The sequence below is a fragment of the Paralichthys olivaceus genome, chromosome 9 (assembly GCF_024713975.1).
Source record: "Paralichthys olivaceus isolate ysfri-2021 chromosome 9, ASM2471397v2, whole genome shotgun sequence".
Taxonomy (NCBI): domain Eukaryota; kingdom Metazoa; phylum Chordata; class Actinopteri; order Pleuronectiformes; family Paralichthyidae; genus Paralichthys; species Paralichthys olivaceus.
In genome coordinates this window covers 18,032,119-18,059,736 of record NC_091101.1, presented here as the reverse complement: position 1 = coordinate 18,059,736, position 27,618 = coordinate 18,032,119, and the positions used below count along the sequence as shown (strand labels likewise).

At 41.2% G+C, this 27,618-nt stretch overlaps 1 protein-coding gene across 4 annotated transcripts in view; it reads right to left on the bottom strand.

The window, feature by feature from the left end:
* fgf13a (fibroblast growth factor 13a) overlaps positions 1 to 27,618 on the bottom strand; it is an 87,576-nt gene that overhangs the window by 40,163 nt on the left and 19,795 nt on the right. For 3 of the 4 annotated variants that reach the window (XM_069531769.1, XM_069531768.1, XM_020082546.2), the window contains exon 3: positions 5,532 to 5,699. The exons of the other annotated variant lie outside the window; for it this stretch is intronic. In XM_069531769.1, coding sequence (XP_069387870.1) covers positions 5,532 to 5,699 — 168 coding nt within the window. The remainder of the gene's footprint in view (positions 1 to 5,531; positions 5,700 to 27,618) is intronic. 4 annotated transcript variants of the gene reach the window in all.

Genomic DNA, 27,618 nt, shown 5'->3' with positions numbered 1-27,618 from the left:
GAGCAGAAGCATGCTGCAGTGTTGGCAGGCGACCAAATTCTGTACATAGTGTGCACCCTATTGACTTTGACCGGGATCATGTGAAGTACTCTATAGCTTTGGACAGTATGGGTTAAATAATTTGTCATGCTACAAGGCTTATGTTGCCAGAGAGGCTAAAGGAATAGAATCCTCTGCAGAAACGGCAAATCGAAATCTCTACCCATATAAAAAACTCAAAAATCAATAAAAAATCAATTCAAAGATTCCTGAATCATATAAAAATGATGTGGTGATCTTCAAATAGATTTACTTAACGTCTAGATCTTGACCCACCGCTGCATGAGTCAACAAAGATGTACTGTTGTTTGTATAAAAATATTACTTAAGACTCATTGACTTGTTGATATATTACAATACTACTCCAATTACGGACTCAAATTTGCAGGTTTGCAGTCTCTGTACCCACAGCTGTCAGGGGGACACTTTGCTAGCCTCCCATTAATGTTGTGCTGACTGAGCAGTTTGCCTCATTGCCCCAATTAAATAGCTTAACGCTTGTTTACTCTTGGGAGAACTTGCCCACCGTTTGTGTCACAGTCACTTTAGGCTGACTGCTCTACTGATTGTTCCTGTTCAGCTCAGATTCAGAGTCGACCTCTGGTTAAAAAGAGGAACAGGAACTGAGTAAAACAATAGCAGAGTGAGTCCATTAGTGGCATAAGCTTGGATTTTAGTGTCAAGCATTTTGTAATGTTTGTCATAGCTGAGGCAGTAGGAAGGATGGGGACTATCTGTGTCTAGAGTAAAGCTGCTAATGTAGACTAGAAGAATAAAAGCTCATTCTGCATTTGGCTGGAACATAAAACTACATATTACTGCTGTGCTTGACTTGCATCTGTGTTAGGTGATGTACACTTAATTATCATATGACGATGTATGCAGTGAAACATTGTACAGATCCCAACGCTTGTTTGGAAAGACATTGTTTTAGTTTGAAGACACTTTCCAAACAAAAACGTAGTGTTATGGATGTAGACTTGCAGAAGTAACATGACATGCATCATATACATGTCAGTATGCAAACCTCATATAATCCTAACTGTACAGTTACTATTCATTTATAACAAACCAGTTGTCTTGAACAGAAGGCTCCTGTATTTCATTCTGTGTGGCTGTTACTAAGTCTGCTACAAGGAGAGAACCTGGGACACATAGACGAATGAGAGGGAAGTGCTAATTAAACAGACAATGATTTAATGTAATAGGCCTGGCAACTTTGCTCAGCTTCACTTATCCGCCAGTCTCCAGAGTAGTTCCTCGTTAATGTTGTCATATACACCCACTCTTGCTGTTTGTCTGTGCCTTGGTTCAAACCCCACAGGAGCCACAAATTAACACAATTTCAGATCAGACTAAATCTGAGGAGGTAAGTAGTGAAAATACATGCAAGGGCGATGCACTCTACCCTTAACCATCTCATTCTGCTATAGTCTTATATATTTAAACTGCAATTAAGTGTGATATTATTTGACACGCATTGTCTTACTTGCTCTTTTTAGAAGGACTTGTTTAAAGGTTCTTCAGGTGCACTCTATCCATCTGGATCCGCTAATACATTCATATGACGCAAATTGGAATTTTAAGCTCTCACATGTGACCAGACCCGTCAGGTAAGTACAGCAGTGCTGATGTGACACTGACACTCTCCTGCTGGCCTCCTCTCTCCAGGCACTGAATCGCATTAACATACACATTATTAATTCATGCACAGTCTATTTATGTATTGTCGTCGACAAACAGAGCTGTGGCTTTCATGCAGAAAGGCAAAGGAGAAGAAAAAAAATTAAACAAGCTTAATTGGAGCACAAATGCATCCTGAGGTTGCGTGTTTGTCCCGTCAACATCGCAGTAGTGTGTGCAGGACTTCTCTGTCATAAGGAGCAACACTGGCCCCTTAAATGTAATTGCGTCATGTCAACTTTGTGGTGAATCACTGCCATGCATTTTACATTGGGTGTGGGAAATGGAATGGGCTACTCATTCCTCTTGCACATTTTCTTGGTTGAGTGAGCAGCAGATGAGTTATTTTGTCAATAAGGCTGAAACAGATTAGATAGGGGAATATATGTTGTGCTGCACACACACTCTGGACCTTATTCTGTCTCCAAGAGACAAATGACATCACAGATTTCATTATATAGCTTGAAACTGTAATAGGTTAACTGGTGACTGATTAGATAAAGTAGATGTAGCTTTTTAAACAGAGTAGTATTGGCCTTGTTGACTTTTTCTTTACTATATACAATATAATTCAAGAGCAGACCGTCTCTGTGTTTCAGTCATTCAGCATTTTAAGACTTGTGTAATCTAAAGTCCTCATTGAACACACACATGCTGCTGCCTTGTAAGTCTGTATTTACATATCTCTATAGATATCAGTCTCTCTGTGTATGCATTGCACAACCTGAAACCATAAACACAGTCTCGCAGTCATTTGAATTATGGATGAGATATTTACACATTGGCCCCTCAGGCACCATCTTTTGTTTCCTCTGCGGAGCCAAAGACACAGAGAGAGAGAGAGAAACGGAGGCAGAGGAAACAGGAGAGAGAGATTTGAGAATGGAGAGGAATTGAGAGGTGGTGACACAGAATTAGCCAAAGAGAGTACAATAGAGAACAAACTGTGTGACAGCGGGCAGCAAACACAGGCCTGAGGCTGGAGGAAAGAGAGTCGGGTACACTCTCTGTCTGTGGTCTCTCGCTCCTTACACCTCTACAGAGATAAGCTCTACAGAGATTTGAACTCATTCTCTTGGGTGCTACAGTCCAAGCCCATGTGCTGCTGGTATGTTGTTGAATCATGACTCCAATAAGCCAATATTATGTTCTCTGCACCAGGCAAGTCATTGTAATGTTGGAATGCATCAGGAGTAAGAGACTCAGGCTACGTTGATATGACTACGGTTTCCTATGAAAATTATGTTATCGAACTAAAACTAGTAGAGTAACCTAGCAGAGATGATTCATTTTCAAATGAAAACATTAGTGTGTATGTAGCATCAAAGGAAACAATACTGCAAATTAGTGACATCATCAAAGCCCCTGTCAGATCACTGTCAGTAATTCACCTGCAGCAGACACACTCCAGCATCTAAGCACAAACACAGGTTAAACCTCACAGGGGAAGAACTTTTGAAAAGTCTAAAAGCCTTTAAATTCAGTATCTTTATCAAAACAGCTTATAAGTAAAGTCTTGCATTCCATTTACAGAGATGGTGGAAAGTAAGAGACAGTTGCTAGGAAGATAATCAACTCATAAGCTACTTAAGGTCCAGATCCAGGCATGGACACATTATTGGCCGCTGAGCACAGATAAGTAAAAGCCCCCCTTCCACTCGTATATAGGCCACATCTCTGTGTGTTGCTCATTTTGTCTCTCTTTGGGACACTTTTGTTTGTGTAGTAATCTGTGCTGCAATCCACATACCACGTCTGCTTAACATTTAGCCACTGTAAGTGCTAATTTAAATCATCATCAAAAAATTATTAATAAGTGCAACATAAAGCAGTGGGCATGTTGTTGCTATGGTAACAATGTGACAAGGCCGACTTTCGTGCTTAGATCCCTCAAAACAAACCTCCCTGTTTTTTATTTTCAAAATAAAAATGGCTTTATCATCAAAAGTAAGTGCTAATAGGGATGGGTGATGAATAAAGACAGAAAACTAAAGGATTGTGTGGAGTGATGAAACAGGTTGTCAAGGCCTTCATTCACAGGGCATGATGTTGCAGTCAGCAGACCTATGGGACATTTTTAGGATTGACTCAAAACACTAAATGAGGGAATAGCTTAAGAAGGATTGCAGTTCATTCCTCCAATAGAAACCAGAGACTTGTATCAATGCTAATAAGCACTGGAGCTGTTCTGGTGGAATTTCCTTTGACTCCATAAGAATTAGTGTCCCACGTGTTTTGGAAAGTAGACTTTATCGTAGATTGTGTGTTTCTGTGTCTGTAAACCCTACTCCACACATGGTTAAACACAGTTTCCATCAACATCATGCATCAATAGTAATGACGTCCTCATCATCAGCTTACGTAAGAGTTATATTCTGCCCTCCTTCCTTTGTAAATTCAGTCACGTCCAACTGGAGCTGCAGCCAAACTGAATAATACATCTGTACGTCTCTAGCCAGACCTCTGCTAGAGATTCCACTTTTTAATCTCTCCCTCTCTCTATCCCGCTCTCTCTTTCTCACAAGGATAAGTGCATGTGCTTCAGCGGCTACACAGACAGCCTTCAACAGGTTAACTGATGTCCAAGTTTAGAAATACTGTACCAAACACGGCACGCTTTTTTACAGACAACAAGAGATAGAGCAGTGTATTGCAGAAAACACATCAGCGTGAGATAGGTTATGTCTTACCGAGCTGGAAGTCTGCAAAGAAAAAGCAATTTCTACAATCTTAGCACTCTATTGGGGGATAGATGATAAATGAGGCATTCAGAGAACCTGAGTACCAGACAGTGCAGGGTATGCTTGCATGCTTGGAGCACTTTTTTATTTTTATTATTCATTTCTGTACTTTACTGCAAATCCTACAACAGCTGACAACATAAAAAGAGTTCAGACATATCATCATGCTTCAAGGAAGGAAGGACGGAGGGATGGAAGGAAGAATAGAGGGAAGGAGGACATAAGAGGGTACGGAAGGATGGAAGGAAGGAAAGAACAATGGATGGAAGGAAGGAATAAGGGTAGGATAGAGTGAGGGAAGGAAGGAAGGACTGAACAAGTCTGTAACCACAAGACTACGGGCAGAAGCAAGGAAGCACAGGGAACAAGAGGGCGGGGTTAGCTGACTTGCAGTCTATAGCGTTGTTGAGTCATGAATATGAAACCTTTCAATCTCACATAGTCTTCAGGAGAGGAAGATTAAAAGAGTTTCCCTCTTTTGTTGTATGAGGTTAGTGGAAGTGGAAGGAAAAACTGAAATTGCCTTGTCATTGAACTCATTAAGGAGGCAGCTGCCTCCGTCTACAACCCCTTTCTTTTTGCACTTTGTTTTGGTCTGTGCATGCGCCTCAGGGTAGCAATGACCGAGTTAATGGTTTGGGATAGGGAGGGGTGGGCAGGAGCTACAGATGCTATGCTGCTCAGTCCAACCTATGGGGTGTGCAGACACACACACACACACACACACACACACACAAACACTGGACAAGGGCAGAGATGAAGAGGTGCCCTCGTACAGGTTCTCTGTGAGCAAACATGCCCCAAGCGTTCAGTCTTATACTTTGCTGAAACAGACTCACACGCAGACCCTCACACACGTTCCTGCACAAACACATGCATGCTTGAAAGGGGCAGAGGCACACCAGATGCTCTCTAAAAAATGGGACAGGAATGAAAGAGAACTTAGTTTGGAGGGGAGGAGAACTATCAGTTCACACAGAATATGAGAGAGGGGGGAAACAAGACGGGAGTAGGCAGGGGAGATGAGAAGCATCAGCAAATCAAAACAAAGAGGGGGTGCAAACAAACCTTCGGGCTCTGTGCTCTCTTTGTGGACGGCTTGCTTCAGCGGGCAGCAGAAGATTTCGTGACACTTAGCACGAAAGGGGGACCCTTTACTCCTTATATCCGCAGAGTGGATGGAGTCCTGCCGTAACATAATGTACTCCTGGGTACCTGGGGCAGCGTCATCCTGGACTGCGGTGGTGCCATAACAGAATGAACTGGGGTTAGAATGCTCACCACACACGGAAACCAAAAGAAGACAACAACAACAGCAAAGAACACAAGGCTTAAACACAGGCAAATAAAAATACAGCCTACATTAGATAGGGCAATGGCTTTAAATAACAGTAGATAACTAAGGAGAGAGGAAAGGGGGACAGAAGACAAATAAGAAAGATATAGACATGCTTAGATCAAGGAAACTCTCAAAATAACTCAAATTAAAGAGAACTATAAAACAAAAGTGAGGGCTCCGCTAAATATATCCTCGGTCACTGAAAAAGTGACAAAATAACACAAAGAAACAATAAAAGGAAACAAGAACAGTTTGACGTTCAAAATCATTGTTATGGCAGGTTTTCAGCAGGCACTGAACCAGGACCCGCTGCACTTGAAATGAAGCGATTGTAAGGTTGGTAGAGAGGGAAAAGGTTGTGGGACGGAAAGGCAAGCCTGCTGTCTTCAGCCATATATACCTAGTCAGCATCGCTTAAACTGAGTTCAGGTGGTGTGTGATGGTGCCCCCCCCCTCCCCCCCGCATCACCGCATGTCCATCCCATTTACTGTATGAGCAGGCAAGCAGATGCAAAGGCATGCAAAGGCCCCTGGGTCACACTGCGGTGGCCCGATTTGCTTTCATGAAGTCATGCTTATACTCAAAGTTATATGAATATGAGCTCCTGCAACTTCCCTCTGCAACGTGTCTGTAGAGATTCCGTACTGGGATCCTGTGAAAAGCCTCGTGTTTTTGTCCGTATATGTTGGGCCTACTGCATCTGTCCTCTTCTGGGCACAGGCCTTGGCATCGATCATTGACCTATTTTGTGTTGATGGATTAGCTACAAGCAAATCAGCCCAAATATATTGTATCTTCTTTTCCTACTGGATTTTGAGAGCCAGACCTCTGACACATTTACTACTTTGTGAAAATGACTTGTAGCCACCACCACACCATACACAACTCCATTTATAACACGTATGACGAAAACAATTTTGTTTCACTAAACTCAAAAGAAAAATGGCATCCTCAGTGGTGTAAGAAATTCACTCATGACCCATTTTCCCCCACACACAGAGTTGTGCTTGATGACCTGATATCCACATTTTCCTTTGTGTGAAAATATCAGGATCTTGTGTAAACTTTTCATCCTCAGCGATGAATCACGACTGTGTTACTGTGCTGCCTCACTTTCTACTTCCTGTAAGAATACACTAAGCTACTAAATACACTGACAGAATATCACACACAGACTCCCATGTGCCGTATTTTGACAGAGAGCACAAAGTGTTTCCTTCACAACAAAAGATCAAGAAACACACACACAACTGTCGTTGTGTTTCAAATAAACCACAAGGAAAAGAAACAATACCACATATTAGAGGCACATGGGTCTAATATTGTTTGAAATGATCTTTAAAGGGACGAGGCAGAATTAGAGCATACTGAACACTGGACACATGCTACCAATGTGCAGGTAAAGCTGTGCGGTGAAAAGTAGCTCTTAGAATTCAGAGGCAAAGTGATTAAAAACTGATTTAGGTCCATGCACGTGATGAAAATGGTTTATGTAAGCATAGTTTTTATATCGGACTAAAGTAATCTGACCTGAGTGGGTGCAAACTCACAGGCAAGCAGCAAACTCCATAAATGTTCTGCTCTCCATTCATGACACACCACTCATACTTATTGATGCCAACCATTATATATAGAGCCAAAACTACTTACTGCTTATTATTGGCACAACTTTCATTCATAAAACCCTTTACACATATATTATCTCAACTCAGTGATCAGTCCTTTGGATTGTTATTGGTCTTGCATCCAAATTTCAAACTGTAATTCAGAATTTTGTTGCTATGTTGATAATACGTTGAATGGTTTGTTAAGAGCTTAAGTTTGACAAGGCAGCATATACTATGTATCAATACATCATTAAACTGATTTTTCATATGATGGTCAAACCCAGAGAAATCCCCAATTTTATTCAAGGTAACAGGACGTTTCATTTCGGGCAACCTACATATAACAAAGGAAAAACAAACTGCTGGCCAATCAGCCAGTCAGCTGTTTTTTTCCTTCCACTCTTTGTATTGGTCCCTCATTAATCGCGATCATTCATTTCAGTTTGTTGTGTCACAGGCATACAACTTCACCTAATCCGTGAACATGATTTGAGTCACGTCAGTTAGATTTTCATTGGGCAATTCCAATGATTCCACGCTGCTTACAACGTCATCAAACTAGGTCTTGGTTATTTTTTTCAATTTAGAGACGTTTAATTGCATGCAAGTTATCCAGTTCGCCGAAGTTAGGCCAGAAGGCCAGAATGCAACTGATGGTTCTGGAGCAGATTCACTATCCGTCAGGTCAGCCATTGCCTGAGACTAGACTCTTGTGTTTTTACCCCATAAAACACATACACACACACAAACAGGCAGCAGATAATCAGGGCCCCTCGCCCGGTGCAATTAATCAACCACATGCCTCTCCCCCTACAGGACTTATCAGTATCTCAGTGCCTCCTTCATGCTCCTAAATAACCTGCTACACTAACACTCCCACAGCAGCAGAAGGTTCTGAGAACTCAACTGATACAATCCACTGCAGCATGAAACTATAATGGTGCTTTGGAATGACAGAGAAGAGAGCTATAGTTTCCTTCAAGGAGTATTTTTTGCTCCTGAGGCGCAGAGGTGCTGTTACTGTACTTGAACCAGTGGACACAGTGAGATAACCTGCTTTTCACAACTGTTAACGTAACACAGATGAGCAGAGGAAAAAACAAATTCTTGTCCCTAAAAGAGTTTTTTTGCCCTCCAAACAAACCAAACAAAGAGTTTGTCTCATCTGCACCAGACATGCGTTACTGAGACACCTCCACAGGTTAGATGACAAAGGATTGAACTCCACTTTGCTCACAGGCACACAAACATTAATGCACCCTGGAGTTGCTTACAGTCTGTCATCCTCACCATCCTGTCTGCTACTAAGTATTCCTCAGTGAACCCATTGATTGGGCGGGAAATGCAAGTGTGGAAGATGGAGGAATCGACTTTTGAGAACTTCAATAACTGCCTGATTCCAGTCGCCATTTATTAACGAGGCCGCTAACCACCGCCTCATCAGAGGTTATAAAACTGAATGACGGTAGGACTGGGAGGACGAGAAGGGGAGAGGTGGGCACCATCTTTTATGGCCTGTCTCCTTCATCCTTGTCCTAGCCTTGATGTAGAACGTATATTGGGATTGAAGGATTCATGATGGATGGCACAACAGGGCGTGGGACCTCACTCTATCAGAGCAGCAGCCACTCAGAGTGAGCTGTCAGCCAGGTCCATGATAGGCAGTGATCTACAGGCACCAGTGTTGCCACACTGGACCTTCAGAAGACTGCAATGGATGTCCTTGCCCCTGTGACAGGAATAAATCTTACAGTAAGGAGAAATGGGTAAAAATAGGAGGAGTGGGGGTGTGTGAGATGTATCTTGCTTCAGGTAGTTGCTCATCTATTTAAAGCCTCATTTGAATGACCGGGCATGTTCAGGTTTTATGGCGACAGTATGGAAGATGTGTTATCTGCGTGGCCACTATTTACCTGGAGTATAAAGCCAGTGATATGCAATGACTGCTGTGCGTTTGTTCATGTGTGGATACATCTGTTGGTTGGGTGAGCAGGCTTAATGTGTCAAGGCGTCATCAGTGACACCCAGGCTCACAAATACCACCGATGTCATGTACGAATGGGGTTCAAGGACGCGTGCAATCAACTGAAGCACTGCATGCTCCGGAGAAATGAACTACACGTCCTTTTATGAGGTGCAATCTGTACAATTTACTCCAGCCATGGCAGATATATCCATCAAGGAAGTGGAACGCTTTCATCATGACTTGACAAATGGCATACTCACTAAATTAGAATCAGAATTAAGCACAGAAACAGGTCTGTAGCCTAAGGTTTGTGTTTCGAAAATAGCCTGGCCTCGATGTGATTTTACAAGGAGCAGAATCTAGCACATTGTCTTCTGGGAAGCCTTTGGTTCAGCATGGCTCCGTCTCGAGAAAGAATAGTTTTATTCTGGTTGTAAGTCACCTTGCAGGTACCAGAGACAGTGACTTGAGGTTTTCTTTGAAACACAGAATGAGCTTGCATTTTTATTCACGCTCTATCTCTCTGAGCTCATTGCTTATCTCTCTCTCCCTCTCCTTCTTTGTCTCTTTCTCCCGCTTGTTGTGTTGTCCTTTTTTGTTGTAAATAGAAACGTATTGTGTGACCTGATAGCATGGGACTGATATTTTGGCCTTTTGTAAGCAGAAAGATGTAAATTAAAATAAATTAGAATTTTTTTAGGGCTATAGTATACCTCCTTTATTATTTTTAATTATGGCTATTAGCTTTATGGCAGTGTAAAACACAGCTCCCTTTAGGTTTAGCCAAATGTAAAATACCAAGCTTGTGCATGCTCCGTTACTAATGTATTACACATATTTGAGAGTCTTAGTTTCATTAGGATAGAAAAAGTATGATGCATAAAAGATGCATATTTCCATCGATGCTCGCAATAAATCAAATGCAGCACAAGAATGTCATCACGGCTCCAGTCGAGCTCTGTGCACCAAAGCAATTCATTTACGCTGATATGCAGTATGTAAAGAAGCTATGAATCTGCCTCAGAGGGCAGTCAAGCCTCTTATCTTATTCACAGCATTCAACAACACTAAGTACACCCCCTGGTCAGTATCACTAAAACGTTAAGTCATTACAAACTGTCTCCATTTAATACCTTTTCTTCAAAGCCACAGAAGAAAGATGGGCATTAATTTGAAAAACAGAAATGTTTGATTATTTAAACTATAGTGAAAATACCAAAAACAAAGAACCAGCTGCTAGAAAAGTCAGCAAACCTTCATTTGGTAGATTTCAGATGTCCTCATAAATACCATATATTTGATTCTGGGCATGAATGATCTTGCACAAATCTGTAAAGAGATCATTCATCAGTCCAAGCTTCTCTGCCCTCCACTCTAAAATATTGCCTATGTTTTTTAGGGTTACATTCTTGGTCAGGTCATAGTTTAGAATTTGTTCTGCTTTTCTTTCTTGTGTTTGGAATCAGTGTTATGTTGGAAAATTCCTTTCCAGTCAAGCTTGTTCATCTTTTCTTACAGCATTTAAAATCATTTCCCAGCACATCATTGGCACTCATACTCCCTGTATCAGCAGATTCCAACCTCCATGTTTCACAGTCAGCACACTGTTGTGGTCCTGGTCAGGTCAATGCCAAACATGCTGGTCCCTCATCTGACCGAAGACTGTGCTGCCAATATTCATCAGGCCTCCTTTTTTATTCTTTGGCAAAATTTACAATATTGTGAGCAACGGATTTCTTCTTTTTAAACCATCTGTAGAGGTGGACTTCATGCAGTGTCCTTTGCACTGTGAGCTGCCAGCCACCAGTTTCCACAGATGGTCCTTGTTCAAAGTCAGAGGCACTTTCTTAATGCAGGATTAGGAACTTATGTGTGGAGGCATTTCTTTGACAGCAACTGCACCCTCTGTTTGTGAATGTTGCATGTTTTATTCCTCATCAAATAATCTGAGGTATATATTTAAACTTTAAGATTTGGGCTGTGCAATATGATGATCTTTATCATGTGACCAAAAAAACTCTATTGCTTCATATTATGCTCTCTTTTATTTTGTTGTGACACAAATCAATCTTTTTATGGCAACATTTTACCATTGACGTTCTTGTTCTGTGTGTGTGCGTGTGTGTGTGCGTGCGTGTATGGCGTGTGTGCATGCGTGCATGTTTGCTTGCAGAGGAATGGATTGAGCAGGTGGAAGGGAGCACGAGTAATGCTGCTGCCTGCCAATACAACACGTCTGCAGAGATGAATGTGATGAAACTGTTGTTGAGGGCCCAGTGATAGACACATATACCGCTTACCTGAAAAAGTATTGATCCAGCATCAAAGAGTGGCCTTGCAGAGAGCTCACTTTGCCTCATTCTGACACCTCGTCAGCCTCAGGGTTAACAGTCCTCACACTCCCACGTGATGAGTAAGAGATGTATGTGATATTACATCTGTTTACGAGCTTGTTTGTGTGCATATGTGGTGGCTGGGGGCTGAGGGCTGGGGTAGAACTATATAATATCACTCTTAAAACACTTCAAACGCCAAAGAGAGGCTCTTCTCTGCCAAAAGGTCAACTTTATGAATTGGTCTCCAGTTTATTCTGTTTTTCAGGGAGTAATTATACTAGAGGGCCACTCAGTTATGAAATTGTGAGATGGGGTCAAAAACACTGAATGGGCACACACATTCCATTTAACACTCGTCATCCAGTGCCACATCTAAAAATAGCGGTTAACATCTTCAGAAGGCTAAGGCCTCGCACAACGTACAGGTTTGTGGACCTCACAGTGACGATATGATTACATGGACAGCAGTAATCCAACCTGACCTTATTGACTCCACATGTCTTAATTGGATAATTGCTTATTCAGCATACATTTGGGTTCGGTGAATCAGAAAATGCTATCCCTACCTGGCAGCTTATTCAGACTGTTGTCTTAATCAGGTTGATATCGGAATATTCTTGTCCACGTTAACATGTCTATTGAGAACTCTGTGTTTGACAATTTAATTGTGATCTTATCCCCTCCTGAGTTCTGCCTCAGCTTTGTGATTCTTCTCGACAGCTCTCTCTGATGCAGTTACAAACCAAGATCTATTTATATCGACTAATTATAGAATATTTATTAAAAAACTATTCTTTCTTCAGGTTTTCATCCTGAAAACTATTTTTGTACCCAGTCGTTTCGTTTTGGAGATTTGAAACCCTGGAATGCATCAGTCATCTTGAAAATATGCCAGACTGAGAAAATCAATATTATTACAAAAATACTGTTTGGAAGTGAACTCATTCACTTGCTATTTCTTTCACACACACAAACTGTTTTATGTTACTTTAATGTACAACTTTGCATTTTAATGGCTGAGTGAAAGCAGATATAACTCAACGACACATAAAAACATCCCGATACAAACATTTACATAAAAACCATGAAACGCACAAACTTAATGTGACGTTTGCTGAGATGCGACTTGGTATAAAATTTAATTATCGAAGCAGAGCATCCACAGATGGCTATAGTCTGAGCATTAAATCTTGCGTATTGACATTGTGTTATAATTCTTTGTAATGTAGCCCTGTATGCCTTGATGATAAACCCCATGCAAAAGAGTATGTTGGCATGTCATGCACACAACGTCTATCCTTATCATGGATTCAAATGTTTCAAGGATAACGGTCAACAGACAAGGATCAAACACTCACTCCTGCTAAGGCGGATTAATGCTAAGGATTCCTTCCATGGCAATTAACAGCTGACAAGAGCAAATAGGATTGTGAAGCATGTACTACAGCCTGCCGATCATTAGGCCTCTGAGATCTGAAAGACTGAAACACAGTGGGAAGAGGTTCAAGTTTAAAAGGATCAACAAAGCCTGAGCAGTAAGTGATGCCAAGTAGCTTATGATATATGTCAAATCCAATTCAAAGGCCCATATGATTCCTATGCGTTCTATTCATGTAGATTCTGGGCTTGCTGTCAGATGTCAAACATCACCTGTACATGTCACTGTGGTTCGACAACTACTGATAGTGTCCTTTATGTGCGAAGATTAACCGTGACACTGACACAGTGAGAGTTGATACAACAATCATGTAATAATGTGTAATTTGCTGGAAATGGCTGTTGATGGTGTTGCCATCATTAAGCCTTGTTCTTCCTGGAATTAGCCTTCAGAAACGTAAACTTTACAGATGATGAAGTCACCACAATCCACAATCCCTCAAGAAAACTGACATTTAAATGGCACATTCTGCTTTTTTAAAGGTGAAATAACACACTCGACTCCAAGCTGCACATTTGTTGCTTCATATGCCACGTACAGCAATATGGATTTTAATTCAAATCTCAGCCAAGATTTAAATACAAATTAACTTTGAGATAGTTGACTAGAAAGATGTATTAAAGTATCTGGCTTCATAAAAGCATATTTCACAACTTGGGGAGAGCAAAATTATTTACCAGTAAATGTTCCATAGCTACTGCACTGTAGTAATGTATCAACCACTTTGAAGTAAACTCACATGCATGTCCTCCGGTGGCCCAGGGGTAGGAGTGGCCTCAAGTGCTCAACAGAAAATGTTCCGTGCCAACAGAACACTGTCGTGGTGAGTTGCATAACAGGAGGTGAACTCAGTGTGAGACCTGCAGCTCACAGCGAGAGAGACTCAGAGTCTGAATCCGAGCATAAAAGTCAGAGACCAATCTGCTGACACATTACAAACTGTGGAACGGCATCAGATTTGACGTTAAATCACTTAGTTCAACCCACTGAATGCTACATTAAATGTGAACTCTGTTTTTGTTGCAACGAATAGCATTATACTGTAAGATGGGAACATGAGAGCATGATGTGAGCGGCAGCAGTGACTGTCCCTGACCTTCTGTCCTGTCACAACCCATAGTGCACTTACTGACGTCTCAGTGAGCAGCTGACTAAGTGACATTCCTCTCCCATCCATCGCCACAAGTAAATGTGTTGTTGACAGGTTCTCACTCAGTGTTGCTAACACCTCAGCTCTGCCGGACAACAAAAACTTCAATGATCCTTACTTGTTTTTCCCTCTCTATATTTCTTCTACCTGTCTACTATCTGATTTGACAATTTGACTAAAACTTCAGTACAAGAGTGATTTAAAAAAAACTAGGAATGACTCAGAGAGCAAATCCCTCCACAAATTCCTCTGCCAACAAGATTGCATCCTTCCCAGATGGACATCCAAACCACTCACCCCTGCAGTTTATTAATGCACATTTACAGCCTTTCCTGTTCATCATAGGAGGGAGTGTAACAGAGGGTGAGGGGGTGGTGAAGGCGTGTATGCAGTTTTGTAGAACAGGACTAAAGGTGGAGCAGAGAAAAGGGAGGGTGACATTAAAACAGCATTAGTACGAGTCTCAGCCCTGCAGAGATTTCACTGACTGTCTTAAAATCTCTAATTAATGACCCATCAATATTTTACAGAGAAAGGGCCTGTTTTCCTAACAGATTCTTTTAGAATTGATTTAAGTTCCAATGATATTAAGATGTATAATTTTAAAGGATTGTCGTTAAAAAATTAAAACAACGTTGTTGAATTTATGTATATCTCATTTTAAAATAGAGCACTGGGATCTTACATTATTGTAGTTCCTGTGCACTTTCATTAATTATTTCAAGGCTCATAATTCTAGTGCATATAGTTTATTTCTACAGTTTTTCTGGTTCATGGGAACTATACACATATTCCAGTTGGCCTATTATTAACATTCCTTCCTTTGTGTGTTGGTCTGAATTTGTTCCTATTTGCTTGCGTAAAGATGTTTTCTATTATTTTTTATGGCTTAAACCCTAACCCTAACCCTGACTGGGAGATTATAATTTATCTTTGCTGGCAGATGAAGATGAACTCCAGGGAACAATAAAACCCTTCGATGAACCAACTAATAACCACCAATAAACACTTGATAAACTCTCCACACTGGCTATGGACAACTGCAGAATTCAAATAATAATGCAGCTATGTATAATAGCATGATTTTTACATGAGGCATCACATTAATGACTTCATCTATAGAAATGAGATAAAATCAGGTAAACATTGCGAGGCCATTGGAACAGAGACGTCCGGCCCCAGTCAAGGAAAAGAACAAGAGCAAGAAGATCAAACATTAGCCCTGCATGACGTTACTACATAAAATAATTGAATAAAAAAATACACTCTCAGACAAAAGGATTATGGCAGTATTATGGCTAACGCTTCTGCTATATTACCAAGTCATGAACACACTTTCAATTCCAATTGACCCTGGAGTCCCAACTAGCTTGGCCTTGATGCAAGATTACATAAAGGATTCAAATCCAGGCATTCAGAGGGAGGAGATTTAGGAACAGCTAACGCCAACGCTATCTGAATCACCAAATATACAGGATTAGTGTTTGATGGCTCAGTTTCGTGATGATGCATTTTAAGAGGGACAAATCCACGCGCACACACACACACACACACACACACACACACACACACACACACACACACACACACACATACACACACATAGTTGTGATCTGAGCTTTTATTTCGCTTTGTCCAATCCGCAGTAAAAAGGCTGTTACAGGAAAGAAAAGAAAGACAGAAAATAAATGAGACAAGTGAGATCTGTTTTCTAGTCTCTTCTCTGAGATGACAGATTCTGAACTTAAGTGACAAAAGAGTTCATTCATTAACTCACTAATCATGTGTTTCTTGCATGTGTTTTGTTATTCATGCTTTTCACACATTTTTATTACATCTCACTATTCACACAAGCTCGTCTTTTGCAGCTAATCCTTCTTACATTTACTGCAACATGGACAAAATTGTCAGAATTGTAGATAAGACTTGAAAACACCCCAGAAATGCATTTAATTAGAATTAATAAATTCTATTAAAAAAAGATCTGTTGTGATGGTGGATCCTGATCATGGACTGTGATTACAACAAGACTTGATATACAACATGCCTACTCACATACTCTACCATTACTGACTATAACTCCTCCATTTCAATTGTCATTGCTGCTCCCTTCATTTCTTTCAGACGTTTTCTCATGTATAAATACTTTAGGGTTAGGGTTAAAACAGTTTCTTCCAATCAATGTTGTAAATATTGTAATTTAGTTGATGTGTTCAGCTGCACGAGGCATCTATTGCACGTCTGTCTGTTCAGAGAGAGGGATCCCTCACATGCGGCTCTGTCTGAGGTTCGTAGGGTTTTTTAGGTAGATTTTCCTGACTCTTGTTGAGGGACAGCGGATGTTACACCAATGACACAAATTGTGATTTGTGAATAAAAATAAAATTTTTAAATTGATTGATATTCTGCAGCTGTTGAAAAATTGTATGGAGAATTAACTTCCTGTGTCATAGAACAAAACAAACTACAACAGATGCATCGTCATTGTCATTTTTAAAAGAACATTTTCTGAGTATTGTGTCTGACACTGGATGGGTACTGTTCTCTCGCAGCTGTTCCACGGCCTGAACATTTCATACCTCAGTAGCCAAATCATCCCAGCTGTTAACCTATCATGTGCCCAACGCACACACACACACACACACACACACACACACACACACACACACATACACATACTCGAATGGTCAGAAAGGGGGGGTAACGGGGACAATGAAAAGTGGTGATGGGAGACGCCAGAATAGTTTGGGTGTCCTCAGAGACAGCGATGCAGACTAAAGGCCATGTCAGTCAACATGGCGACACACAGCTTCACAGAGAAATCGTGTCGACTGTAGCAGGATCACAACAGAGGCTTCTTTGTGGCTTCTTCAGGATCAACTATGTTCAGTTAACCAATCAGATTTCTGTCTGAAACAATATAATTTGTTTCTGTCACACAATGTATTTTTGTATATTCTAGTACCATGCAGGAAATGTCCATATAGGTGACTCTCATTTTGCCATCCTGGTGAAATAGTCCACGACCTCTGTCCATGTACCATGAAAACAACAGGCTGGCCTGTTGGATCTGTCACTTTGATGAGACCGAACCATAACGTGGGCATGTAACACGCATGTCAGCAATGACCATAATATCCAATCTGCTGTTGACAGTGAGGTCATGATCGCTGGTCATCTTGCTTTCCATGTTTCTCAGAACTGACTCGCAAAATTGCTTGTGTGTGTACATGTGTGTATGTGTGTCTAATATAACAAATATCACAGTGCATATTGAAGTGTGTGTAGGCAGATCTTGTCCAGGGAGTCCATCTGCCCCATGGGCCTCAGGGCGGCTGGACACTGTGCATGCACACATGTGCCTCAGTTTGTGTTTCTGTGTTTATGTACAATGTGCATACAAAGATTTCAGATTATAAACAATGACCAACACTAACAGAAGTGACCGTACGACATGCAGCTTTATATTAATTTATATTTTGTCCACCATTGCTAATGCTAAATTAAGCACTTTATATCAAAGGATAAACTGTGAATTTCTTGTGTGCACATTCTTTGGGTAACTTGTGTATTTGTGAACAAACCCAACTTAACCCCTGCAACGTGTCATCTGCTCTGGACTTATCTAAAGTGGCACTCTCTCAGACTTAACACTAATTCACTCCAGCAAAGGCTGTCCAAACACATGCACACACAAGCCTGTACGCCACCAACTTTAGGGCACGTCTGACTTCCCCTAATAGCTCTAGATGTTAATTGATAATGTGTCCCCCTAGAATGAATGTGGAACAACAGGAGAATAAATTAAACACATCACCAGAAGGGCACAGAGCAAATCACACCTGATGAGTTCTGCAGCCGTCTGTTCAGTGGAGCAGCTTCTGTGATTCTCCACCAAAGATTTGTATCAAACCTTCAACACTACATTGAACATATTGTAATTCCATCCTCTGTTTAAAAAAATGGCTCAAATCTTATTGTTATGGTCTTTCTTTCAATTATTTCAACCCTGTCTTATCTTTCATTGTAATCTTAAACACCTTTTTAAATGTTTTTCAGTTTTAATATCCTTTTGTGTCATACTATGTTCTGTTTTTAAGCTTCTCTTTTTCTACATAGCTACTTTTTCATGCACCTTTTATGTTTTAAGAGGGCTAGATTAAATACGTTTTTTTTATTGGTAATATTATCAATAAAAGTAGTGGTAGCAGATGCTGTATTAGTAATACATAAATATATTGTTGATGATATTGAAATTTTAAAAAAAACTTATAAGTAGAATATAATGTACAACATCCTTCCAAGTTAGCACACAGAGCATGTTACAGGCAAGATGTAACGTTTGGACCACAGGACAGTGTGATAAATAAAGAATGGCTACAAAGAGCTGCAATTCTAAGTTGAGTGCAGTTCTGGTTCTGACTCTGTCCCTGGTTGTTATAGTGTGCACGTCTGTGTTTCCTTGTGTGTGTGTGTGTGTGTGTGTGTGGAGGGGGTAGGCTGGGCATTAGTTGATGTTACCAGCGTTTTAAGACTAACAGAACCCATTATACAGTTGAGAAGTACATGGGGGGAGGGGCGCTGTAGGATTTAGCTCTACACGAGGACATGAATTATGAAGTCAGGCCATCCAGACATGTAGCTGTGTATCTTTTATAAATGCCTTACAGAGGCACAGCAAGTTTAGCTAACGTTTGCTTCCACCACCACTCAGTGCTACAAACCAAAAAAGAGCGAACGTGGGGGTGGGGGGGTGGGGGTATCTCAGCAGCAGAAGCTTCTGGCAAAACTGAGAGCGATGCAGCAAAAAAAGAGTTCATACCATCCTTCTCACGCAGGCACTGCACTCAACGGATTTAAAAATGATACGCGGAGCAGAGTCTTCCCCGCCTCCCTCACACTCTGATCCTGACTGAGGGTTTTACAAGATTCACACTGGGTCATGACCATAAATAGGGCAAGGGGCACCATTTCTGCGAATTTGGGATGAATGAGGAGGGTCATCATGTTAAGCCCTGCAGATGGTGACCAATCAAAAACACAAGTGCTGCAAATGGGCACTCATTTATAAAAACATTTTCAGCCATCATAGCAGTAAACGCTTTGGTTTTTAAGGACAATTCACATATGAGAGCTCCACAGAGGACTAGGTGCCAGGTGTGTGCAAGAGAGAAAACGAGAGAAAAAGTGCGCATGTGTGTGTCCGACGCTCCGGGATAGGTTTACTATCTGGTGTTTACAGAGCGCCTGATCAGAGGGATTACAATTACACAGGAACTGCTTAAGTCAGTTGCTTTACTCAGCATTATCAAACCACCCACACTTCCCATATACTGACGACCGACAACACACACACACAACAAGTGGTAAATGGAAATCTACACCGTTGCTATAATTTACGAGCACTTGCTCCACCAACAGGTGACCAACCAGGGTGCTGGTAGTTTTATTGTCAACATTTGTCCAGAGATTACTGGCATCCAGGCATTTCTAGCAGGCGTCTTAAAATAGCCTTATATTTCAGTCTGATGTGTCAAAAGAACAGTTCACACAGTGAAGTATTCAAACAACCTTTTTATAAACTTTAGACACTAATGTATTCTCAGTGACAAAACCCATCAACTGGTATCTGAAGTTGAATTACCTGTATACTTGACTAAAACAGAGTTTACAGGACTTCATGTGTAGATGACATTGGGTTTGATTTACAGTTCAGCATATACGTGCAATCGCTGCATTTATGTTCTTTCATTCACAGAGAGAGACAATCACTTGAGCATATGGTTTGCAGTAGTAATGGCTTTGCCATAGAAAGCAGCAAAACTTCCCTAAAGGTGTTTTTTGTAGGAGAAAACAGAAACCGCTCAAGCTGCTCTACCACAGTTCCTCTGGTCTTCATGCAGAATCATCCCATCTAGCTATGAGACGCATGTCAGCTACTTCGTGGTTATATGCTTCAGGCTTCATAGCTTTACCCTAATCCCTTTTCTCACATCTATAAATCCATCTTAAGTAGGTTAAAACATGTTAAAATATGTATTCTTTCTGTGGCAGCATCCGCAAAAGTTAATTTTAGTTGTTATTCTGATGCCAAATGCACCAATGCAGTCTAAAATCATATGGCACATGTACTTGTTCTATGTAAGACATGACAGTTTTCAGTTTCAACAGACTTGAGTCCGCTCCAGGACTATCAAGCAAATCAAGTGCACCCATTTTGGACTTGGACTAAAGACCCAAACCACTGGAGAAAAGTTGGTGATATAATTTGGCACAAAACTACATCAAATTGTTCTGACACGACGGCAAGTTGATCCTTTTCACCTGGACATAAGACAGCAGCTAAAAGCCGTAATATTAATGATATCATGTGATAGTGAATGGCAGCTATGGGAAGGGGGCAATGTGAGGAGTGGGAAAGTACCAGTTGCTGATGATCCTCGTGTGAAAACGGTTCTGTAACTGAAAACCGCTCGTTGCGTCGCCACAGTTTTCCAGAACACGCTACACTGTGAGGCCTGAAGGGGAGCAGCTGGAGAGGCAGACTGAATTCCTCTGTCTCAGGTTGACCTCCAGTCTAATTCCTTTTTAAAAATATGGTGACATTGATTTCGTTCATTTATTGTTGAATGGACTGCTGCTACTTACATCTTCCTCCACCTGCACAGAGAGATTATTGTGTTCTTCCCTCTGTTTATGGCCTCACAGCTGTTTGGGTGTTTGTTTGTGTTTGAACAGCCACCTCTGATGAGCACAAGCCAAGGCCACACAACACTAAACTGCTTCACCATGTTGCAGATAATAACCATGACAACATCCACAGCTTGATAGGGAAAACAAGGTAGAGAGGCTGGTGTACAAACACTGCAATGTATCTATCAGATGAAGCAGGAAATCCCCTGTGATGCTGGCTATTGGTTGTTTTTTATATTTGTTTCATGAGGAACAGTTGTATCAATAACTCCTTAATTGCTTCATCAGAGTTATCAGTTCTGATGCATACGCTGTTGAGTAGAGTAAAGTAGGCTTCACCTGACGTTTAGTGTCCCACTTGATTCTCGGCAGAATGCAGCCAACAGTTATTCAAATCCAGCAGAGATAAATAAGTGTGCATGTGTATATTCTTGTCTATGCTGCTGCTAACTTGAATTCTGTATAGTCTGAAGAAAACAAACCATAGAGGTCGCTTCGGCAAATGCCCCTGAAATAAATAGCTGTGTTTTTCATTTGCTCCACTGCAGCATGAGTCCTTGTCAACTACACTATGGTCTATTAAATATTTGATGGCCATGTATGTGCAGCAAAGAGCTATTTTCAGCAAGCAATGCTGGCTTTGATTCAATCACTGCCAAGTGCATTTGCGCTGTAGAGTATGTGCAACAGATAAGAATACTGTTGTGTTGTTTTTAGAATAAACAAAGTCTGGCCTTTTCAGTGCTCTAAAAGCGATGCACTTTTATTTAGTTATTACTGAAGACACATATAATGCATCTGTGCTTCCAATGTAGCCAAGGCCACATTACTGCACTAGGAAATGGCATTGACGAGAGAGATTCTTGATACAGTATCCATTTCTTCATGATATTATGGTTGTGTTGTTAGAGGGCCAGATGTCCCATTCAGCTGAGATGAAGAGATACTAAGAATAAACCTAATATCCTCCATCCTTCATTATATTACAGCTTGCAGCATTAGAAATCATGCGGCATGACTCACATCACCTGCTGATCAATAGCAGTGTTTCTCATCTTGAACCGGAGCCAGAATCTGACCCATGCATGACACCAGAGCTTTAAGACGATAAGTCAATATCAGCTCTCAGTCAATTAGTCTCAATGGCAATGCCTTCACACTTCATTTTCTGTGTTGTAGTTTCATTTTGAAAACTATAAAAAAAAGTGGCAGTGGCAAAAGAAAGAAAGGATTTACGATTTGTAATTTGGTGTTGTACCATGTTTCTATTAGTGTTGCAGCCATAGTAAATTTGCAATAGTCTCTTCAGTGATTATAGCATAAATGTTAAATATTTTGGTTGCCATGTGTCAGAACAGGTGCTACCTTTGGTTTTATATCATAGTAAATTAAATATTTTGGGATTTGAAGCTTTGAACTTTCACTTTTTGCTTGTGCCAAAGAATGAATCAAACAATCTAGATTTAATCTCAGATTAATCAATAATAAAAATAATCAGTATTTCAAGTGCTTATACCCAAAGGATAGAGGAGTCACAAGAAACAGCTATTTAAAAATGGTCATAATTGAACCTAGAGACGCTGAGATCCTTACTTTTAGTCCCGTTACAAGTCAAGCTGTCAAAGCTCTGTATCTTATTATTCCCATCATGCACCTGGACACGGTCTGTCTCCTAGATATCTGCTTCTTTCAGCCCCTACACCTCCTGTGTGTAAAAACCTTTCTGTGTGAGTAAAGCCTTAGTCACGCTCTTTGTAACAGACCTTCTGTGTAAAATCAGTGGCGTGGCCCTTTATCTAATGTCTTGGTCACAGCCCACCAGTGTTCCAAATGAGATTTTTGATTGTAGAACTAATGATTGAGTTTATAACAGACAGAAAAGACAAGGTGTCCCACTTCCACATCACAGGTGTGTGTTTGTGTGTGTGCAATGAGGGTTTTAATGGATCCATTTAAGTGTTTCAGCTGGAGCATGTTGTGTTTCTGCTGCTTTACACCACAGCCCTTTTTAATATCACAGCTGTAGACATTAGAAAAGATGAACATGCTACCACAGGCAACATGAAGCAGCTTACAAATGTAGAACATCATCACAGAGTTTACAACTGCTGTTCTCTTCACACTCCATCAGGTTTAAATCTAATGCAGACTGGATTAGCCTTTGTCCTCCACGTGACCCAACCACAAACACTCCATCATGGCTCCAAGCCATAATATCCAGAGGGACCGTAGTTGAGCACATAAAGCACCTCTGGTCTGGTGCAATTCCCTTAACTGAACTTTTCCAGCGTAACTTTGATTAGCAAGGTATCTCAAAAAGCCATTGGGGTCAAGTTCACGTTCTACACAATGGGCTTTTTTGTTTGCTTCACATTTTGTTTGGTTTGCAATTGTCAATCACTGTGGTTTTCACTCAGAAAGCCTGAAAGTGATAAAATATGGTAAAGTGGAGATGAAAAAAGATTATTAATGTGTGAACTAACAGGGTGGGCTTAACAGCCAGGTTTAATAATGTAGCTTAGCAAAACTAATCAACAAAGCGAGCAGTCGGGGTTTTCCGATGACCTTTACTGTTACTGGACGGCAGTTTATCCACAGGGGACTGTGGGTAAAGCAGCAAAGGTGAAGGGAGGTGTCTTTCAGGATTGCATCATTCTGAAGGACAAAGCAGATGCGTATACACAAAGACAAGGAGACCTATAGGAGTGAAGACAGACAGAGAGATAAAAAAGACAGCAGATATCTGGCTTGTAGAAGAAAGCTTTTTGCAATTCATATCTAAATTTATGCAGTGATCTATCCAGTGCAGTGCTAAATTCAGATTTTCAGAACCTGTTTTTTTTATTTTAAATATTTCTTTCAATCAAATGTTCCTCGGCAGTTAAGAAGACTACATTCAGCAAAGTAAAGCTATTTAACCCCAATGACCTCATTCCTTTTTAGCCGAGTTGTAGAACCCAGTTTTTTCAATCCCTTCACCTGTCACTCTCCGGCACCTCAGGGGTCACCTTCAAAAGAAAAGCACCACAGCCAAACGATGAGGCAAACACTCCAGGGCAAAGAGCAGCACATCACTCCGTCCGTCATCATTCATCTCATCGTCAGCGTCCCTTCTGACCTGTTCTGTGCTCTGCCCCCTGACCTGTTCCATAAGCAGCTGTAATGACACTATGTTGGGGCGAAACTGGGAACACGGCATTCCAAGGCTGAGCGCACAATGACAGCTTAGCGACCAATCAATTCCGTAAATAAAAATGGTCCTGCAAGACAAAAACTGAGGTTTGATGACTTCAGTAGATAGTGGCCTTTATTGTGTGGCTCCAAGAGTACAACAAGGTGGTGTTTAGTTTTTCTTGCGTTTACCTTAATGGGATATCTAACCCCCCCCTGCACTGAAGCTTTGACCTATGTTAACTCCCACTGTTAGAGCAGGGTGAGGTGTCGACTGCCTAGTATTTCTTCTGATACATATGGACAGTCATTAGATTCCTTTACGGGTTCCCCACTGAGACCACTGCCAACTGTGTTTAAGAGGGCGTCTGGCCAAGTTAGAAATTACTCTGCTGTGAATCTAACCTGTGCCAGAGGTGAGGGGTTTCTCTGTTGAGCCACTGAGTCCTTTTACAATGTGAGTTTATGATATTTCTTTCCTTTTTTTAAACTATATTTCATTTACAAAGGTAAGGCTAAATGTTTTGATATTATATAAAAAGAGCTTCCTCAAGTTTCTCAGTGATCAATAAGATGAGTTGTGTCTTTCCGTGGCAGACACCCACATTATGTTTCAAATGTCACAGAATTGAAAAACACTGAACAAAATGAACACCAGTTTATTCTAAATTTAAAGTGTCAGTGGTTAAGTGTTCGCTAAGTTGTGAGGTGAGGATATCTTCTCTACTCAACCCAAACATGTGTCTTCTTTGAAATGATCTTTCCATGAGTTGAACAAGAGCAGACTCTGACTGCATATGGTCATTAGGACATGAAGATTACTCATATGGTGAATAAGCAATAACCTGACCAACTGTGGAATGCACGTCAATTTTGGACATCATTTTATTCCGAGACTCCTCTCAGTAGCAGCCTGAACATCACATACACTAAGACAGGCGAGTTGCAGGCTCTCAGGTGAGCTCGATTTTCCATAGTTCAGGAGGTGGTGGAAAGAAAAAAGATCATGATTGTTTCCAAATCAATTTAATTAAAAAAGAACACAGCCACAGAATCACAGGCGAGATTTGAAAATCTCTCGCAGCAGATACAAACAATTAATTTAACATAATGGAAGATATCTGTTTCAAACCAGAGAGACAAAAGCATGATACAAAACCAGTTTCAGGCAATTACAGCAGCAAACACTTATTCAAATTAATTTCTTTTTAAACCCTTTGAACATTGCTGTTACCCTCTTTACACACTGTGTGATTTGAATTTGTCAAATAAAGAACAAAAGAGGGGAAAAAAAGACAATACAGTATTTCAGAGGATTATATTTCTATTCAAATGTGACTCCAGAAATAGCTTGTTGTCAGCTCCATCCAGTTTAAGCTCTCGCTGATGAATAATTCAGTGAGAAATTTACAGGTGAAAATCAACTCATCCACATATCCAGTGCTGCCTCAACAACAACCATGCTAAGAAACACCCCACCATACTCAGTCATACACATCCAACTATACATGACATCATCATACATGTGCTACATCACATGTGCTGGTGGCACACACACAGAGTGGGCCACTTCATGCAAATCCCCACTTTACTCACACACATCCTGTGTTACCGTACCTATTGGTAAGCCTGTAGCCTACATTATGACCTAGATGGGAGAAAGAAGGACAGGAAGGAGACTTTTCTCACTTTTTCTCAGTCTGCTGTCGATATAGAAGTGCACATCCATTTCTCCGACATGCTTCGCCACTTACTGAGGCCTTGTTGGTTTGTTTTTGTGTGTGTGTGTGTGTGTGTGTGTGTGAGAGAGGGAGAGAGGGAGAGGCATTAATCCTACCTCAGCTCCCAGCAGCTCTACAACCTCCTCAGCAGCCACTCTAGGCTCAGGCATGGAGCATGCTTGTTAAAGTCAATTTCCCAACACGTGAGTCTCACACAAGGCTTTGTGGGAAATTGCCTGCTGCATTCAAGCCTTTATGAGAACCAGGTTGCTCAGTGCAGGTTTGTGAGCGGAGTGGATGAGAAGAGCCACACCTGGCAAACGCACAGTGTCTCTAGAAGAACTTGGGCTTTTGCAAGTTAAATCGACCAGTTTGAGCTTAAGTGGGACTGAGTAACTGGGCTAGTCCGATCTCGTCTAATCTGGGCCGGGCTGTTCTGGGTCTGTCTGTTGACTGTCCCCTGCTCAGCTCTGCCAGTTTTTACCCAGAGGGCCTGTTATTTTGGGAGCTCAGCTGAGAAGAGATGACAACATCATGGGCTGCTTAAGCTGCTTACATTTCCTCAAGCACTCCCAGTGCACCCTGGGATTGACACCCTTGTGTTGCTCCTGTCACTGTTGCTCGACACACATCTAATGCATGTGAACAGTCATTGTGTTGGTGTTGGTACATGCAACACATTTGAATCTGATCTGCGCAAGATGCTAATCACAAAATACATGCAGATCGTCAATGAAGCAAGAAGAGCCTTGAAAATGAGAAGGGTGGAATAGGGTTAGGCGATGGAGGGATGTGTGTGTGTGTGTGTGTGTGTGTCTGTCTGTCTGTTTGTTTGGGGAAACACTACTCAACCACACCACACTACACTACATGTAGCAATTGTAAAAGCTCTCCATAACCGTGGAATATGCAGTGTTACTGATGTGTTCATTGTGGAGGCAGAGGAGATCAACAGGGTTCCCGGGTGAACTGTCAGCATCGCCCTGCTCGATTATGTGAGCTGATACTTTACAACAGCAGGCTTAATGCGTGCATGACTGGCGCACTCCTCTGCAGTTATTACTGCTCACCCTGTACTCGAGTAGTCAGACCCCGACGCAAAAGGCACAGACAGGTCCACAGTAAAACTTCTGGCCCAGGTTGTTACAAGCTCGTTGGCTGGCAGAGCAACATAAAATTTGACAACGTGAAATCTAAGTGTCGTCGGGGGAGGAAGAGGAGGAGCCGAGGGGGATGAGTTATTCTGAGTACGATGCTAAGAGAGGAAATTGGTGTGGAAGTAACAGAAGGAAAAGTAGACTGAATGATTAGACACTTTTTTAAAAAGGGGGAACGAATGTTCTGCTACAAGTAGTATGGAGTGATTAGAGCGTGGTGTGCGGAGAAAGGAACGGTGTGGACAAAAAGTCTGTAAAGTTTTCTGAGGGTTGTAGATTGTATGTTATTTTTGAGGCATTTAGAAAAGAAAAGGTCTAAATTAGTGATATTAATTTCTCCATCAATCAACTCTTCAATAATGCAGTAACCTCTAATTTGCCGATACAGTGCAAGTTTGTTGGAGTTGTACTAAATGTGTGTAAACCTCAATCACTCTGCTAAAGCTGTAAACTAATATGTTCCTCTGCTTCTCACTCGCTGGACGACACAAAAGGTTAAATATGAGGTGAGGCAGACGGTGTGAGATCAGTTGCAGGTTATCTGTACAGGCGTTCATCAGCATTCAAGCTGCTGCT